This window comes from Prenolepis imparis, unplaced genomic scaffold (genome assembly GCF_030444845.1).
Source record: "Prenolepis imparis isolate NDT839.2.m4 unplaced genomic scaffold, iyPreImpa1.0 SCAF_4, whole genome shotgun sequence".
Taxonomy (NCBI): Eukaryota; Metazoa; Arthropoda; class Insecta; order Hymenoptera; family Formicidae; genus Prenolepis; species Prenolepis imparis.
This window is the reverse complement of record NW_028141162.1, coordinates 11,943,579-11,959,618: the sequence shown is the minus strand read 5'-3', so window position 1 is coordinate 11,959,618 and position 16,040 is coordinate 11,943,579. Positions and strand designations below refer to the sequence as shown.

General features: G+C 34.2%; 3 protein-coding genes across 4 annotated transcripts; 1 reads left to right on the top strand and 2 right to left on the bottom strand.

The window, feature by feature from the left end:
• Nucleotides 1–257: 257 nt before the first annotated feature.
• On the bottom strand, nucleotides 258–5,503 carry LOC145934889 (mediator of RNA polymerase II transcription subunit 24-like). The gene is made up of 12 exons (XM_083035734.1): nucleotides 5,329–5,503; nucleotides 4,875–5,057; nucleotides 4,671–4,796; nucleotides 4,263–4,599; nucleotides 3,747–4,163; nucleotides 3,492–3,675; nucleotides 3,037–3,412; nucleotides 2,481–2,926; nucleotides 2,074–2,166; nucleotides 1,703–1,993; nucleotides 1,155–1,602; nucleotides 258–867 (listed from the first exon to the last, which is right to left on the bottom strand). Exons 2-12 carry the CDS (start codon nucleotides 5,016–5,018, stop codon nucleotides 721–723), a joined length of 3,009 nt encoding a protein of 1,002 aa, XP_082891860.1. The 5' UTR covers nucleotides 5,019–5,057; nucleotides 5,329–5,503; the 3' UTR covers nucleotides 258–720.
• Nucleotides 5,504–5,893: 390 nt separating this feature from the next.
• On the top strand, nucleotides 5,894–12,903 carry LOC145935671 (uncharacterized). Of its 2 annotated transcripts, none has more exons than XM_083037189.1 (8): nucleotides 5,894–6,214; nucleotides 6,580–6,936; nucleotides 7,480–7,555; nucleotides 8,987–9,015; nucleotides 10,799–10,935; nucleotides 11,120–11,478; nucleotides 11,624–11,920; nucleotides 12,209–12,903. In XM_083037189.1, the coding sequence occupies exons 1-8, from the start codon at nucleotides 6,202–6,204 to the stop codon at nucleotides 12,246–12,248; spliced, it is 1,308 nt and encodes a 435-aa protein (XP_082893315.1). In that variant the 5' UTR covers nucleotides 5,894–6,201; the 3' UTR covers nucleotides 12,249–12,903. The 2 variants fall into 2 exon arrangements, with proteins under 2 accessions (XP_082893315.1, XP_082893314.1); XM_083037188.1 differs by having other exon boundaries at nucleotides 8,984–9,015.
• Bi-1 (Bax Inhibitor-1) lies at nucleotides 12,596–15,761 on the bottom strand. The gene is made up of 4 exons (XM_083037190.1): nucleotides 15,467–15,761; nucleotides 13,745–14,046; nucleotides 13,203–13,528; nucleotides 12,596–13,044 (listed from the first exon to the last, which is right to left on the bottom strand). Exons 1-4 carry the CDS (start codon nucleotides 15,511–15,513, stop codon nucleotides 13,009–13,011), a joined length of 711 nt encoding a protein of 236 aa, XP_082893316.1. The 5' UTR covers nucleotides 15,514–15,761; the 3' UTR covers nucleotides 12,596–13,008.
• Between the last annotated feature and the right edge of the window lie 279 nt (nucleotides 15,762–16,040).

The window sequence follows — 16,040 nt, the reverse complement described above, 5'->3', positions numbered from 1 at the left end:
TACACATAAATTACATATAAATATGTGCAACTTAAATAGAATCTCATGGCTATCAATTAAATTTTTTACTGAATGAAAGTGTGTTTGCGTATGTGTAACCAATTTTATATATATCACTTTTTTATAAATACATATTATATTTATTATAAACAAGACACAAAATTAAGTATAAAAATGGAAAGAAATCGCGTATTTACATCACAAAACTTATGACTGCATTATAATCTAATGTAATTATAAGTTGTAATTTGTGAAAAAGAAAAATCATAAAATTGATATTTCGTCAATGTTGCTTGTTAATTCAACTTGCCTTTGGCAACTAAATGCCATAAATGAATAGCATAATGAAAGAACATGACAAGTCCATAATACACTTTAGATGTATAACTTCATATTTAAGATCTTACAAATTAATTATACAGACTTACCATATTCCTCTGAAATGTTTTAACATGTATTATATACATGTATTATGAATATTTTGCATTAGTGCAAAATGTGTCTAGATGTAAACTGCCTATACAATCGCTGTTAAGGCATTAAGATGCTTAGTGTACAAATATATCATGTACACAATTACCCTGCTAATATAGCAGTATATTGAATACGTATTCTTAAAATAAATATACAAATATTTAGATATCTATGATGCACTTGTTCATCACAATAGAATCATAATTGTGAAGAGGCGCATCTTAATTTTATAACAAACAGTTGTGTTTATTTTGCAGGCTTCAAGTTAATATTCCGTAACATGCACAAGTCACGTGCTGTTGCCTTGCGTCCCATTACAGTTTGTATGTCGTATAATCTTAGTAGAATATCAGTCGTGAACAACTCGGGTAATGCTTTGAGAAGACAAGGTACCTGAAAACAAACATACAAACTTACTTATAGTTTATTCTAAATTATAATATGTATAGATCTTACTGATATAGTCAATAAAGAATTAAGTTTTTCAGGAAAACTAATTTCAATTTACATCAGCGTCATTTCTTGCAACATTTATATATATATTTATATATATTGAAAACCAAACATAATTATTATACATTTATTATATATACTGAATTATAATATACATATATTTATATATATTGAAAACCAAACATATGAATATTCTATTATGTACAAATACATTATATAACACGTACCAGTGTTTGTGGCATTCCCTGCAACACGATACGAGTTCTGTCTTTCCCACACTGCACTGTAAGTCGCAAAAATTGAAATATGAAATGAGTCTGTTGGGATACTTCGCCATCTCTACCAGCCAAAAAAGCGAATATAGTGAACAAGTTGTTCAATGCTGTCATAAGCGGATCCTTTAAAACATCCATCGACTTTTGCCCATTATTCGAACTCTGCGCCTGTGGACTCTGCGAACCAAACATAGGGACGCTCTCGCCCGTTTCGTTCAATCGTAAAAGCTTATTAGACATTCCTAATGCGTCCAAATCATCTATGTCCAAGTCGCAACGCACGCGCTTACGATTGTTACCCCGATATTGATTCGAATTGATATACTCCAAAGTGGAAAATATACAATACACACACAATTTCGCCAGGATGGATGATTGTGGTTCCACAAGCTCGTCACTTCTGCAACAATAAAATTTATGTTTAACGAATAATTTGAGGTGAGTTTATGCAAATATGATAATTTGATGGAGAAAATGTAATGATTATGTGATGGACTTACTGTAATGAATTGTGTAGGTATTGTGGTATTATGTGATTTAGAAGATCCAGAGTACAATTCTCTATATCAAGATGGAATATGGCAAAAGCCAAATCTACAGCTTGATCCAACTCTTCTTGATAACGATATTTCAGTACTTCCTTTACTATATTCGTAACGAACCATAAAGAACCACCAGTATTTAACAAAGATTCCAGCGACTGTGTAGCTTGTATGTTTATCCACCCACGTTGATTTACATTCTGCCAAACGGATTCCAATTGTTCTAGTATTGGCTGCCGTGAAATAATACTGAAAATATAAAAACGCCATAAAAATTACTATTTCAAAAACAATAAAAATTTATTTTTAAAAAGTATCATGATACATACCTATGGGACATAGAAAGCACCTTTGTTTTCGATTGTGTAGGCGGATGTACGTCATACTGCATTTTCCGAATAATTTGAAACATTAAACTTGATCTGTGAAAAAAGATGCAGAAGCTTAAAATCTCATATAATATCCAAAAGATTAATAGTATATAATAAGTTGAAATATTTGCATTTAATGAAAAATGGAATTATATATTATTTTCTTTCTTTATATATACTAACTATATGTTACAGTAATTATATTCTTTTATTATTATATCCTTAATCATATTCTATTATATTAATTATATTCTTTCTATACTAATTATTCCTTAATATTATCGTTACTAATTAATCGTTAATAATTATATTATCTATACTAATTATACAATGATCCTATTTCACTCTTATACTAATATACGCACCTCTCTTTAAGATTGTCCTGCATCTCGTCGCCCGGCAACGGCGTTAAAAAGTGCTGAACCATATTCATGGGTTTCAATAAAGCGTCCTGATGCGTAATGCTCATGTACGCGCAAAGCCATGCTGCGGCACAGACCGGCAGACAACAGGCCGCTGTACGCAAACCGTCTAGAGCCCTCTTGACATCACCGGCTCCCAGTACACCACTCTCCCACGCGCAAAGCAATTCCTTCACCGCGCCCATCGCCGATTGACACGCGACGTGCCATTTCAAATTGCTCGACTTGAAATCAGGATCGGGAGAGTTGATTTGCGCCAGCAGAGCATCTACTCTCGCCGGATCGACGTTCTGCAGCATCTTCTGCGGCGACTTGGGCTTGTTTCGTTCCGGCATACATTCGTACACCCATTGCTCGAAGAACGAGTCTCCGCCTTCTTCTAAGACGACCTGTGTGCGAGCCAATTTATATTTATTTTATACAATATATGAGACATGTAATTGAATGTATAAAATTATGAAGCCTTTCTAGATGAAATTCGAATGAGGAACAAACTTACGTCAGAGCCATATGTTTGCACGATGGAGCACAACATAAGGAACGATACATCGAATAACATTGCTCTCGTAGCTGCTGTTTTGTCAGGCACGGGCTCGTTAATCTGTTTACTGCTTTCATTGAACTTGATAAGTTTAGCGACAAAAGTCTTCAGTTTCCCCTCTACAGTCGCAACAGCCAGCATTAATTCAAAGCTATTCCCTGTCAAGACATGATACAGCATGCTCAGTAAAGCCTCTTGGATTTTTGTATAATCGGCATTTAATGTTTTCAAGATCCCGGCTAGCGTCGGTTTTGCTCGTATAATAACTTTCGGAATGGATGATGTCGGAGTGCTGGATGGCTCTAATTTTTGCAAAGCCGCTGTCACTCCCTCCCTATAACGATTGCAATAGAAAATAAATTACAATGACTCTTTATAAAATAAATTTTAAAAGAAATAATGTTTTACATCACCTTCTCGCGCTTATTTGCTTCGCCTGCTTTTCCGTCACAAGATTTACCTTCTGCAATTCATTTAATAAACATTCTACATAATTACACGAGCACGTAGAGTCCATTATATCGAGTAAAGGCGTGAACTGAAGCAACAATTCGAACGCATCTAAAATATCTTGCGAGTACTCGAATTTTTCGTCACCTACAAAAAAATAAAGCAGTGAAAGAAAGCATTTCTCGATATCTAAAAAATTTCCAAAAAGTTTTATCTACCATTTAGAGTAGCCGCATGCAACTCTTTTAATATGAGAGGCACTTTTAAAAACGTAAAAGCTCCCCACTGCGACTCCTTGAATGTTCCTGTCACGTTGTGCAGGCACATCAAACAAGCGCGAATTATCTCGCAATAAAGCCGCGCATTCGTATAACTTTTTAATCTTTGTACCATTAACAATTGATTGACAAACACGGCCGTTTCGGTGCTGGGATTTAATAACACTTGAACTGCAAAAAGTGGTTGCAAACAGTGAGTAATGGATTCCATTTTAACTTTTTCAAGGCAAAGACTCTCAATCTCCAAATTGCATAACTTTTTCAGAGAATCTTCTATTGGCACCGCAGACTTCTGACTACACGTTTTCAATAACGACTCGATTTCCTGACATTGCTTCACAACATCTATATACAGATCTGGAAATGAAGAAGAATGTGTATAATAAAACTATTAATTCTTCAATTATTATTCTTTAATATAAATTCATTATAAATCCTAAATGTATCATTAATTACCTTTGTCATCATATTTAGCTAGATACATCATCGCGCATAGAAAATCCGAATTTAACATCTGTTGTAAAATACTGGCAGGTTTGTCTATTAGCTCATTCGATTGTGGAGTAAGAGGATTACTTTGAGGTGCATATGTTAATGTGTATAAATAACATTGTAGAAGCCAATGAACAATAGATAAAACTGCCGCTGCTAAAAGATCCTCTTCTGGTTTACCGCGACATGTGATACCAACTTGTATCGATTCCAAAAATTCAAGTAAGCTCAAGATGCAGTGAGGTTTATAAAATGCATCGTATTTACTTATTCGCTGCAACACTGCTGCATACGACACCAACTACAAGATGAATTGCAACATGAATATTGATATTCACAATAAAGTAAAATATTAGAGTACAATAAACAAACCTGAGAGCTTAAGGAATGTTTCAGATATGACAGGACTAATTGATTAGGCCCTGGTCCCACTAATGCTTGTTGCAATATACAATCAGCTAAGTTATATACGTCACCGCTTACTCCCCTTGGAAGAATCTGAAGATTTGTTTCATTTTAGAAGATAATAAGAAGTATACATTAATCACATATTAGAGCTGAAATATAGATGCTTACCGTTTTGATATTAATACCCCATTGCAAATCGGTCCAGCGCTCTCGCCATGCTCGTAGCAAGAGAGCTTTTAAGCTGCTAGTTTTACTAGTCACTTTACTAGTCTCCATTGGTAAGGTTAAAGTATTATACAGTTTTTGCCACATTTAGAACGTTTAACAGTTTGTAATAAATAAATCATTTTTCTAAAATAAGAAAATAAAATGATGATAAGTGATAGTACAAGTTAAATAAGTCAATATAAGATAATAGAGACATATAGTGATGACAGATAAGTGATAATGATTTTATAATTAAAATAAATGTAAAGGCAATCTTATTTCAGGCAAATTTTTAAATGCGAATAATTATCAAATGAATATTAATTGTCGATAATTTATTAATATATGTAAATATTGTAAAGATTTTCTGGAGCAAACATTAAAGCATCTGACACTAGTAAGCATAATGACTAACCTTTATAAAATTTCTCTTCTGTAGTTATAAAACATTTATAAAATAATTTCTGTTAGAAATTCATCGATAAAAAGCAAATAGTAATTATTGTAAAAATTTATCACTTTCTTATTTTCTATTTTTTATAATATATTGTTTTACAAACAGGCACACACGGATCCTCTAACCTCGCGCATTATCTTAATTGAGCATAGATATACAAGAATACATAGAGCTTCCATCATTGCGTAAATAGACAAGGGGTTCGTTCGGAAATCCTATTGGTAGGGGTTTCAGTAGAATTTAATTGACCAATCAGGATAAAAGAAAGAAAGATTTCTTTATCCCGATTGGCTACTTTACATATAATAAATTCGTTTGTTTTTTTTTACCTCTACAACGGAATAAAATGAGATAGATAAATAAAGAGAGATATCATTCGATACGAGAAATTTTGTAAACATTTTAGCCATCCATTTTTTTTTATACATATTTCTGGATTTTCGTGAATTTTCCTACTTGACATTCGACGTGACGTAATTTCCGGTAAAACGAGCGGAAGTGTAGCAAAGCTTTGGACTTCCGGCCGCCCGTTTCCACTTCCGCCAGCGAAGTGGACGTGTTCCGAGTGCCAGAAACGTTCCGGTCGTTCTTGTCGCCGTTCAATTGCGCGACTTGAAGGAAGAAAACTCGGCGAAAGAGCGACAGCGTGTTCGGAGAAAGGGCGAATATCTATTAAAGAAGAGGAAGAAGAGATATAATCGACATTTTTCATCAAAGTTGCTCGCTAATTCAGCTAAGTCTATCGTCGGCCTTTCCGTTCGGCTTCTTGCCTCGTGCATCGACAGTTTCTTTTTTTCACTTTGCTCGAACACTGTAGAAAAGAGCGGCACGATGACGGATAATCGTAAGTACTGATAAAATTATACGCGCGTAATTACAATCACATAATTATTCCTTATAATGTACGAGATTTCGGACACTTGTTTTCCTTGTTACATTAGACACGAGTCGAAAGAGAGAAATAGCGTCGCAATCGTTGTTTCTCCTTTCGCGATTCACAAAAATGGCGATTAAGCAAAGTTGTTATGGAAGATAGCGAATAACGCTAAAGATCTATCAAAAATTGCGAATATTTTCTTAAATGCGTAATTAAAGAGAGATGAATAAAATTTCGTATATAATCAATAATTTTATACATAATATAAAAAGTTGCACTAAGTATATTGCAAAACTGTCAATCAATTATTAAAATGTTTGCGAATTTTACAGAATACTCCAATTATCAGCAACAAGGATATAATCAGTATAGTCAACCACCGCCCTCAGCTGGTCAGGATACATCGTACCCACCTCCATCTGCAGGCACAGGTGGTTACAATCAATACAGTCAGCCACCTCCAAGTACCGGCACCAATTATAGCAGTTACGGTAGCTACGGTTCTAACACTGGACAAGATTACAATCAATCTCAAAGCCAAGGCAGCTATGGACAGAATTACAGTGGAGGCGGTAATGCGGGTGGTGGAGATAGTGGTAATAATTATGGCGGAAGTTATGGACATGGCAGTAGCGGAGGAAGTGGTGGAGGAGGATATAATCGTAACTCTGGTGGTGGCTATAGTGGAGGTAAATATTTTCTATTTTCAACATTTTTGTCTTCTTTTTTTTCTTTCTATTAAGTGTTAGTGTTGTTTGCTACGGCTATCTCGAAAATTTATTTTATACTATATTGAACGAAATTTATAAAATTTATTTATATTTATATATATTTATTATATATATTTATATATATATATATATATTTATATATATTTATTATATATATATTTACACTAGCGGATCCTGGGGGGGAGGTTAAATCCCCCCCCCTTGGAAATTAAAAGAAACAGTTTTGCTGAATTTGTTTAAAAAATATAAGTAAAGAAAAACAAACATTAAAGAGCTACGACGTTGTTGATCCTGGAATAAATAAATCTAATCATGAAACCAAAAATATTAAATAAAATAATTTTGCAACCCCCCCTCCCCCCTATTATCGACGTCAGGATCTGCTAGTGTATATTTATATATATATAAAATTTATATTTTATATTAAACGAAATTTATACTATATACTCTTATTTAAAGATTCTATTTTATAATTATCTCATTATTTGCATGTTTTTTTAGGCCAAGGAGGTGGCGGCGGAGGCGGTAGATATGGCGATCGCGGCGGTTATGGAGATCGCTCCGGCGGTGGTTACAAGTAAGTTTATTGTCTAAATTTTTAATATATACTTTAATAAAGCGACAATTCGGAGCAATAGACTCCGACGTGTTAAATTAAAGCCAACAGCCACTGCATTCACAATAAATGATCTCAGCGACTTTATTGAAGCAAAATCAAAGGTATGCAATGAAGTTCTTAACGCCAATAATGGAAACTGTTGTTGTATCATCATTACGAACGGTTTTATGCCCGGTTGGGCGTTAATATGTTTGAAGTATGCCTACAGGTTTAACTGACAGATGTAGATGAAGTAAAAGAGGTAAAGAAACAGTATATGACAAATGACGTAAAAAGGTTGTAATGTCGACACCCTTATTCGCTGGTTTTCTGAAACTGTAGCAAACACATAACACACACGCACATACATACATGTAAACGACGTACGTACGTATATGTATATGTGTCGTAGTTACGTGAAATCGGTCTTAAATCAATCAAGACCGTAAAGCGATTGATGTCGCCACTGGGACCACTGTTGTAATATTATTTCTATTAGGCATATTAAATACGATTAGGCAATTTATAAGGTATTTAGAGTCTATCGTAAGAGATTACATTATCCAACCACTATTATCGTGTAGGCATTTTTCGCAAAAAGCATGTTTTGAGAATAAGGTGGATATGTGATATATGTGTTATTATATTCACATATAACACATTTTCCTTCAATCTAAACTATTTTACTTCTGCGTATTGTTATCTATTCTAGCTGTGGCGTATTGGTCTTATCGTAGCAGGTATATTTTTTGGAAGATAATATTTTTTTTCTATTAATTACTGATAATCAACCCTCTATATGAAGTATACAGACACATGAAAAGAGCAAAGTACGTCATGTGTCGACTGTGTTTTGCATTTAGAAATTTCCCAACTGCAACAGAATCAACGGCAAATTACGGCGAATATACTTGGCAATATTTCTTACTCGCGGCAAAAGTTTTGTACTTGCAATACACAAGTAATCTCTTACTTTTTTTTGTTTGAAAGAATAACGGGATATGTCGAAGTAAAAAACTTGAGGGATGCTTCTTTTATATTTAAGATTTGCCTTTCCTTCGAAACTCACTGTTATCCGGATCGAACAGACCGAACACTCTGATTTAATTTTATTCGAATTTAAGTGTTGTTGTTCTCCACATGTGTAAAGATAAGATCTCTGCATGCTAAAAAGAAAAACAAGACTGACGTACGTAACGTTGACAAACGGGACGTTGAAACCGGTAAATCTAAATGTAAATTTCATGTAATGACTAATGACTGTAACAGACATTTAGACAAATAGGTACATCAATCAAGAAGAACGGTGGCGAGCGGCAAATACGTACGATTCGCCATGCATCGATCGATCGATCACAGTGTCTGTCCATGAGTCAACTCATTGGTATATCTGCTTCTGTGTTTTAGCAGTGGCGGTGGCCGTGGTGGTTATAACAAAGGTAAATGCACCAGACTGTTTGTACTAGTCTGGTGCTAAATATTCTAGCTTTCACTCTACTATTTATACGATCTTAAAATACTCGGTTACTCGGATATTATATGAAAGGGCTGCTATGCAACATTGTTAGGAAGAGCGTTGTAAAATAATCTCTCAATGGTAATTATTCATCATGCGATACGATACATTCGATGAAGCGGGAACAAGAAGAATTAATTATGAACTGTTCTAATTCCACTTGAGTATATAATTGAAAAAGAGAGACCAGAATATTATATCACCAATTGCTTTTTTTCCTATGCACAGCAACGTTATTATAAAAAAAAAAATAAAAAAAAAAGATTTTGCAAAAGCAGGACATTCCGTCTAATCAAAAAATTAAATGTTTTATATTTTGTAAGATATAATTCTGTATATATATATATATATATATATTATATACCCAACCATAAGTAACGCACTGTGCAGTGACGTCGTTCAGTGCGGAAACAGTGTTTTGAAAAATCCCTTAAAAGGTTGATGAAAGAGGTTCGTCCTAAAAAGGTATAAAAAAGGTATTACGACATGGATATTATACGTTCATTATGCGAAAGAGAAAGCGAAATAGAACAAAATAGTTATACAATATGATTATAGATTTTTGGTATGGTCATAGTATATTTGGACGCGATATTTTTAAACTGTATAAGCATAAGCACATGAAAAATATGTATAATACAAGCGCGGAAAAAAAGGAGTAAATAAAAGGCAGCTGGTGAGCTACTTGCCGATCTATGATTTAAATCTTTAAGGATAAGAGATAATGTTGCAGCCCTTTTGTATGTTCAGCTGCAACCTTGTGTTCTGTATGTATCGTTAGGTATTAATTGGAGTATTAGACTGCTACTAATATACATTAAGTTTCTATAAGTAAAATGATATACGCACAGAAGAAATTATGATGTATATACTGCAAATATAACGTCATTTAAAATATACAAGAAACTTCAAATTGTGGAGATGTGTACACAAGTCGTCAATTATTATTTAATAGAGTTGTGTATAAAATGTCTCTTTTCTTATTTTTGTTAAAACTCTTGAAAAAAGTACACAATATTATGTTTAACGAAGTAATATAAATTATACGTAATAGCAAAATAATTAAGAGGTAAAATAACGCCCTATAAGAATATACATAAGGAGCGTATACATATCTAGTTGTTAAATAACTAATATAAGTTTGTAATATGTCCTACGAGAGAGAAAAACTTAATCTTGTGTTGTACGATTTACTCGTAAATATTGAATCGTAAAACTAGAATGTAATTGAAACTGATAATCTGTTTCTTCTGCTTATTTCAAAAAGAAAAAAAATGACAGAAAAGTCATACAATATCGAAGCCGCACATATACAATACGTTACAATCGGCACGATATCGTAAGACTATTAAAAAAGTGTGGAAACTAACATTTTGAAAACACAAGCATTATATCCTTACTAAGAATTGTTACTGTGTCATTAGGAAAAATATGAGAAATTTTTAGATACAGGACTTAATAATTTTTATCAAGAGTTGTGTGAAACTTCGAGAGAGAGAGAGGTATATGGACAGTGTTTCAAAGTTTTTTTTTCTTTTGTGATGTCTTGTAACGTCAAATTTATGTAGAGAACTGCGCGAAACACTTTCCTTATACCTTTAGATTAGGATAAAGTAGTAGCTCCGAGATCGATAGAGATACGCGAATATATTTTTTATTTTAAACGTTTCTCTGTGCGACGAATCATGACTCTTGGTCCATTGCAGGAGGCTACGACCGTAACAGCGGCGGCGGTGGTGATGGAATGGTTACCCAAGAGGATACTATCTTTGTATCCGGTATGGATCCTTCGATCTCCGAGGAAGAAATTTGTCAACATTTCGGTGCGATCGGCGTGATTAAAGTACGTATCTTTATACGCGGATACATATTTATAGCTATATAAAGATAACACAATGTTATTTCACACTAACAATAAGAGACTCAAACAACACTTGGAATTAAATGTGAAAATCAAGCGATATCGTAATATAATATAAATAGATTTTAATTAAACAACCTATTTAATGAAAGTTTCATGTTTCTAGCATGATAAACGCACGGGCAAACCAAAAGTTTGGATGTACAAGGATAAGAATACAGGAAAATCGAAGGGAGAGGCGACAGTCACCTACGATGATCAGAACGCCGCGCGCTCGGCCATTAGTTGGTTCGACGGCAAGGAATTTAAGGGATGCACGATAAAAGTACAAATAGCGCAGCATAAAAGCAGCTGGCAGGGCAACCGGATGGGTGGTAGTAGCAGCGGCGGCGGTCGCGGCGGTGGTGGTGGCCGCGGTCGTGGTGGCGGCGGTTTCAGCGGTCGCGGCGGCGGTGATCGCGATGATCATCATCGTGGAGGTGGCGACGATCGTCGCGATGGTGGAGGCCGCGGAGGCGACTGGAGGTAAATTATATTTGCATAGAATACAATTTTTCATTATATTAGCATATTATTACTATTATTAATCTTACATCTAACGGCAAAGGAAGATATTGAAATGTATTGAGAAGAAAAAGCAATTGTAGATAAAAAAAAACATTTGAAACAGGTGTCCGAATCCCGATTGCGGTAATACAAATTTCGCTTGGCGGGATCAATGTAATCTTTGCAAAAGCTTAAAACCGGAAGGTCTCGGTTACGGCGGCGGCGGCGGCGGAGGCGGCGGTGGTGGCAGAGGCGGTGGTGGTCGAGGTGGTGGTGATCGCGGAAGCCGAGGAGGTTTCAGGAGCGATCGAGGCGGACGTGGAGGTGATAGGGGCGGAAGAGGTGGTGGCGGTGGTTTCCGAGGTGGAGACCGAGGAGGCCGTGGAGGCGGCCGAGGTGGTCCTATGAGAGGAGGCGGCGGGTAAGATTCCCATATTCTTCTTGATTTGCGTGAAACCTTTAAAACTTTATGAATTAACTTTCACGTTTACTCGCATCATTCTTATTTCTTTTCAACATAAGAAAGTACATAAAAGGATTAAAAGATGAAACATTTATATATACATATATGAAAATAAGAAAATAAAAAGAAAATAAGAAAATACATAAAAGGATTAAGAGATGAAACATTTATATATATATACATATATGAAAATATAAATCTATATATGTATATTAATTGCGCATAAATTTACGCATTTTGTTTTAGTCGAGGCGACAGGGACAGGGATCGTCAGCGACCATATTAATTTCATATTCGTATACTTTAGTCGTAAGACTATTGTCACTAAACGACTTGTACACATTTTGTACACACAGTTTCAATGCTTGTACATTTCGCTAAGTGATGATCACTTCTTCATGTCATATACTTTTTACTTTCTTTTCGCGTATAATTTTTTATATTCATTAGAGATACGAACTATTAATGTGTAAAACTATGTGTTCGTATATACAAAAATACTATTATTCCTATATAAAATCAAATCCAGTAGAAAATAATAGGTAAGGCTTAATGTTGCATAAGCATGTAACTGATTGACTTATTTATCGCCCCACTGTCATTTAAATAAAATATAAAATGAAAAAGAGAAAATTTTGAGAAAATTTATTTATTGAAAGTTGAAAATATAATACAGTTAATTTATATTATATGTATGTATACAAATTTGATGGAAAATTATATAACTCAGACATATGACCAAAATAAATATATCTTCGTCTTCGTAATCGGATACGAGAGGAGCCGAATTTCTTAAACAAACTGTATTTAATATTTTCCTTTTTCTTTTTTTATTATGATAAATATAGTTTATATAGTTTTGTAATATGTCACGTTTATACTATAAAGAGATGTTATGCATATATATGTGTATGACGTGTAGTTATCGGTATTTATATAATTTTTCGGTATGTATATGTACACAGATACCTAGGTATGGATAGATTACATGAAGACCTCTAGAATGGATTTACTTGAATACACCGCGATCACTCTTTTTTCTTCGCTCAATCTTTACGCTTGCGTGACTCCTTGGCCAGTTCCTGAAATAATATATACAAATATATTTCAAAATTCTCTTAAAATAAACTTCTTTCTGAACAATCAAAATTTTCACATAAAAAATGGCGCGGTAGTTCTAAAAAATACCTACAAAGAAATAATTTAACATTAAAATCATTAATTTGTTAAAATAATTTACCTTTTGCGTAAGTATCACAAGGAGGTGTCGAAAAATGCCTACAAAATCGATGAACAAATCCAAGGAGTGCATGATGAAGTCTCTACTGCCCATGTGATGTTTCTCGATGATCAACTGCGTATCATAGATGACAAAGCCGCAAATCACGAATAATCCCACATACAAATGCAGTTGGTAGATTAAGGTCGAGCGCAAGAGTAGATTGGCAAAGGAAAGCAGAATCATGATATTCAGAATGCTGATTAAAGTACCACCAAGATATAGCCAGCGACCACGTTCAGCCAAAAGTGCAGAAATGCTGAAGGAAACGAAAACTACCGTCGTACCTGTAATCAGTTTATTACATGATCATTTATGCATACATACATATATTCACACAATTTAAAAATGATTTAGTAGTCTTAATCATTTGTGTTGATGACAATCTTTTTTTTTTTTTTTTTAAGACCACAAAATAAATTATTAGGAATTTCTAACTAAAAAAAATAATTTATTTTGAATTTGATGCTTTATTTTAGAAAATTGTAAGAAATAGCACTCACCAATTAATGCTGTTACTACTATACTCGGGTCTATGCTGATTACCATCTCGAGCAAGGGACCTAATCCGAGACCAGAGAGGAATGCAAATCCCAGGAGGTAACTGAGACGCAGTTTTTGATTTTTGCCATTATCGGGCGTTGACATTAACGCAACAAGAAGACCCAGGGTACCAAGAGTCGTCAACAGATTAGCCTGCAGGAGCTGCGTGTGCATGTGTACATAAGCTCCTGCGGCTGCTGATACAGTTGACAGGGACAAGCAACCGTAAACATTCTTCAAGTGTTGCCTGACTGGTGCATTTCTGTGAATAGCAGATTAATAATTGCTGATTAACATTACATTGTTTTGCATATTCAAAGAATATGAGTTGAATTTTATAGTCTTATGTTCTATGAAAATATATTTATGATGCAGAAGTGATAATTCTCCATTGCAAATGCATATCTTTTTTCTATAAATTTATAATTATAAAAATTAAATTTTACATGAGACATTCATTTTTTTTATGCTCGCTTAATCAAAATCTCAAAATAAATGTCTTGTCCATCAATTTTATCTTTATATAGTATGATTCAATCTTTATCTTAATTTTTACTATATCTCTCGCATGACGCATAACTTGCTGAACTTAAATGTATGTTTTATTATATGTAATTTAAATTAAATAAGCAAAATAGTTTAAATGACTCATATGTTCTTAAAATGTTTTTTAAAAAGTTGCTAAGGTTTTTCACAAGATATTGTCATTGTTGCAACATTTTTAACTCTAATAATAATTTTGTAGGTGCATCTTTATTTCAGTAAAGAAGATATCATGAAAAATGATATTTCAGAATGCAATGAATATGATGGAGATATCAAATTTATGTCATCATTATCATCATTATCAGATATATTCGCAAAACAAAAACAATAAAGCAAAATAATCAGTCCAATGTGAAGAGAGATTAAATTCTGATTAGATAACGTTCTAGAAACCTGGAATATTTTTTTACTATATCATTCTTTTCTCTATCTCTCTCCAATCGTTTTACATTTATTATGCGTGAACTCTGAACCTAGATAATATTTCCAGATATATATATAGGCAAAATTCAAATAAGTTCTCTTTTTTAAAAAATCTGTATTTTCTCTCCAATAATCTATTAAATTATATAGCGACGCAGCTAAAAACAATATATGGATCTCGAAAAGTTTTATATATAGAATAACAACTTCCACATACACACTTCTATTTTACATTAAATCTTAATGATAGATGACATTGAGAAGTTTGAAATCGATTTTTCCACAACGAAAATATCGGGGAAGGTCATTATTATAGCCGCGAGAGCCTCCTTCAACATTATACAAAGTGTTCGCACTTTCACTATATATGTATCTTCACTATACATATTAAACGTAAATTGCGTTGTATATCTGCATGAATAAACGAAGATACTCGTTTTGGAACACGTATCAAACGTGAAAGTTGAAGGTCATGAAGTATCGCGACGCGACATGCATATATGTATGCACATATATATATATACACACATTATCGTACAAATTGTATTTTATCGCTAATCATCCTTGGCGGAGGCTCGCGAAATAAAAACCAGACGGATCGCGAGAATTAATGGGCAGAAAAGACGAGGAGGATCGCGAAACATCCCGCGGATCCATTTCGTCGCAGAAGGGAAATTGCGCGTCGAAAAATATATATATATATGTATACTTACAATGTATTGCTGAAGGAATTTATAAAATTGTTGAGGATCGCTGCCATAATTTTGCCGTCTTTCTCGGCCGCCTCTGGACTGGATGAGACTGGAGTCTGCTTTCTGACGATCGGCAGGACGCACTTATCGCACTCACGGATCACCGATGACTGTGCGGTATTTATCGCTCGACTTCCTATGCGCAAGGCGAAATTGTCGTGGCCAGACCAAGTCGATGAATTGTATGCACTTACGTAGCCGAGATATCTTTGCACGGGGACACGTCAGTGATATTTCTACGCGTAAAAGCGAGCCGACGAGACAGACGAGGATAGGACGAGGGAGAACGGACGTGTTCGATTGGTGGTTCTGCGAGCTGACTAGATGGCGACAGCTCTGACGCGCTATATGCAATGTCATGTTTCTTTTTAATTTATTTTAATTTAATTTTCCTCCGATTAAAAAAAAATATCGACATTTCAGTCGAAATTTTATCATTCAACAGCTGTTTCTTTCTTATTAGCTTTCTATACTTTTTTTGCCTCTTCAATAACTTGGATACTTATTTGATATTTCTTAAAGGAAATATATATCG

What these genes read in the sequence shown, in the direction of transcription:
- LOC145934889 (XM_083035734.1), bottom strand. Translation starts at nt 5,018, where the DNA reads ATGTGGCAAAAACTGTATAATACTTTAACCTTACCAATGGAGACTAGT. An exon ending in CAGGACAATCTTAAAGAGAG is followed by an intron (nt 2,167 to 2,480) that starts GTGCGTATATTA and finishes CTTTTTTCACAG; the next exon opens with ATCAAGTTTAATGTTTCAAA. An exon ending in TACCTACACAATTCATTACA is followed by an intron (nt 1,603 to 1,702) that starts GTAAGTCCATCA and finishes TTATTGTTGCAG; the next exon opens with AAGTGACGAGCTTGTGGAAC.
- LOC145935671 (XM_083037188.1), top strand. An exon ending in GTGCGATCGGCGTGATTAAA is followed by an intron (nt 10,936 to 11,119) that starts GTACGTATCTTT and finishes TCATGTTTCTAG; the next exon opens with CATGATAAACGCACGGGCAA. An exon ending in GGCCGCGGAGGCGACTGGAG is followed by an intron (nt 11,479 to 11,623) that starts GTAAATTATATT and finishes CATTTGAAACAG; the next exon opens with GTGTCCGAATCCCGATTGCG.
- Bi-1 (XM_083037190.1), bottom strand. Translation starts at nt 15,513, where the DNA reads ATGGCAGCGATCCTCAACAATTTTATAAATTCCTTCAGCAATACATT. An exon ending in AATTCCTTCAGCAATACATT is followed by an intron (nt 14,047 to 15,466) that starts GTAAGTATACAT and finishes TGCTATTCACAG; the next exon opens with AAATGCACCAGTCAGGCAAC. An exon ending in TTGTGATACTTACGCAAAAG is followed by an intron (nt 13,045 to 13,202) that starts GTAAATTATTTT and finishes ATATTATTTCAG; the next exon opens with GAACTGGCCAAGGAGTCACG.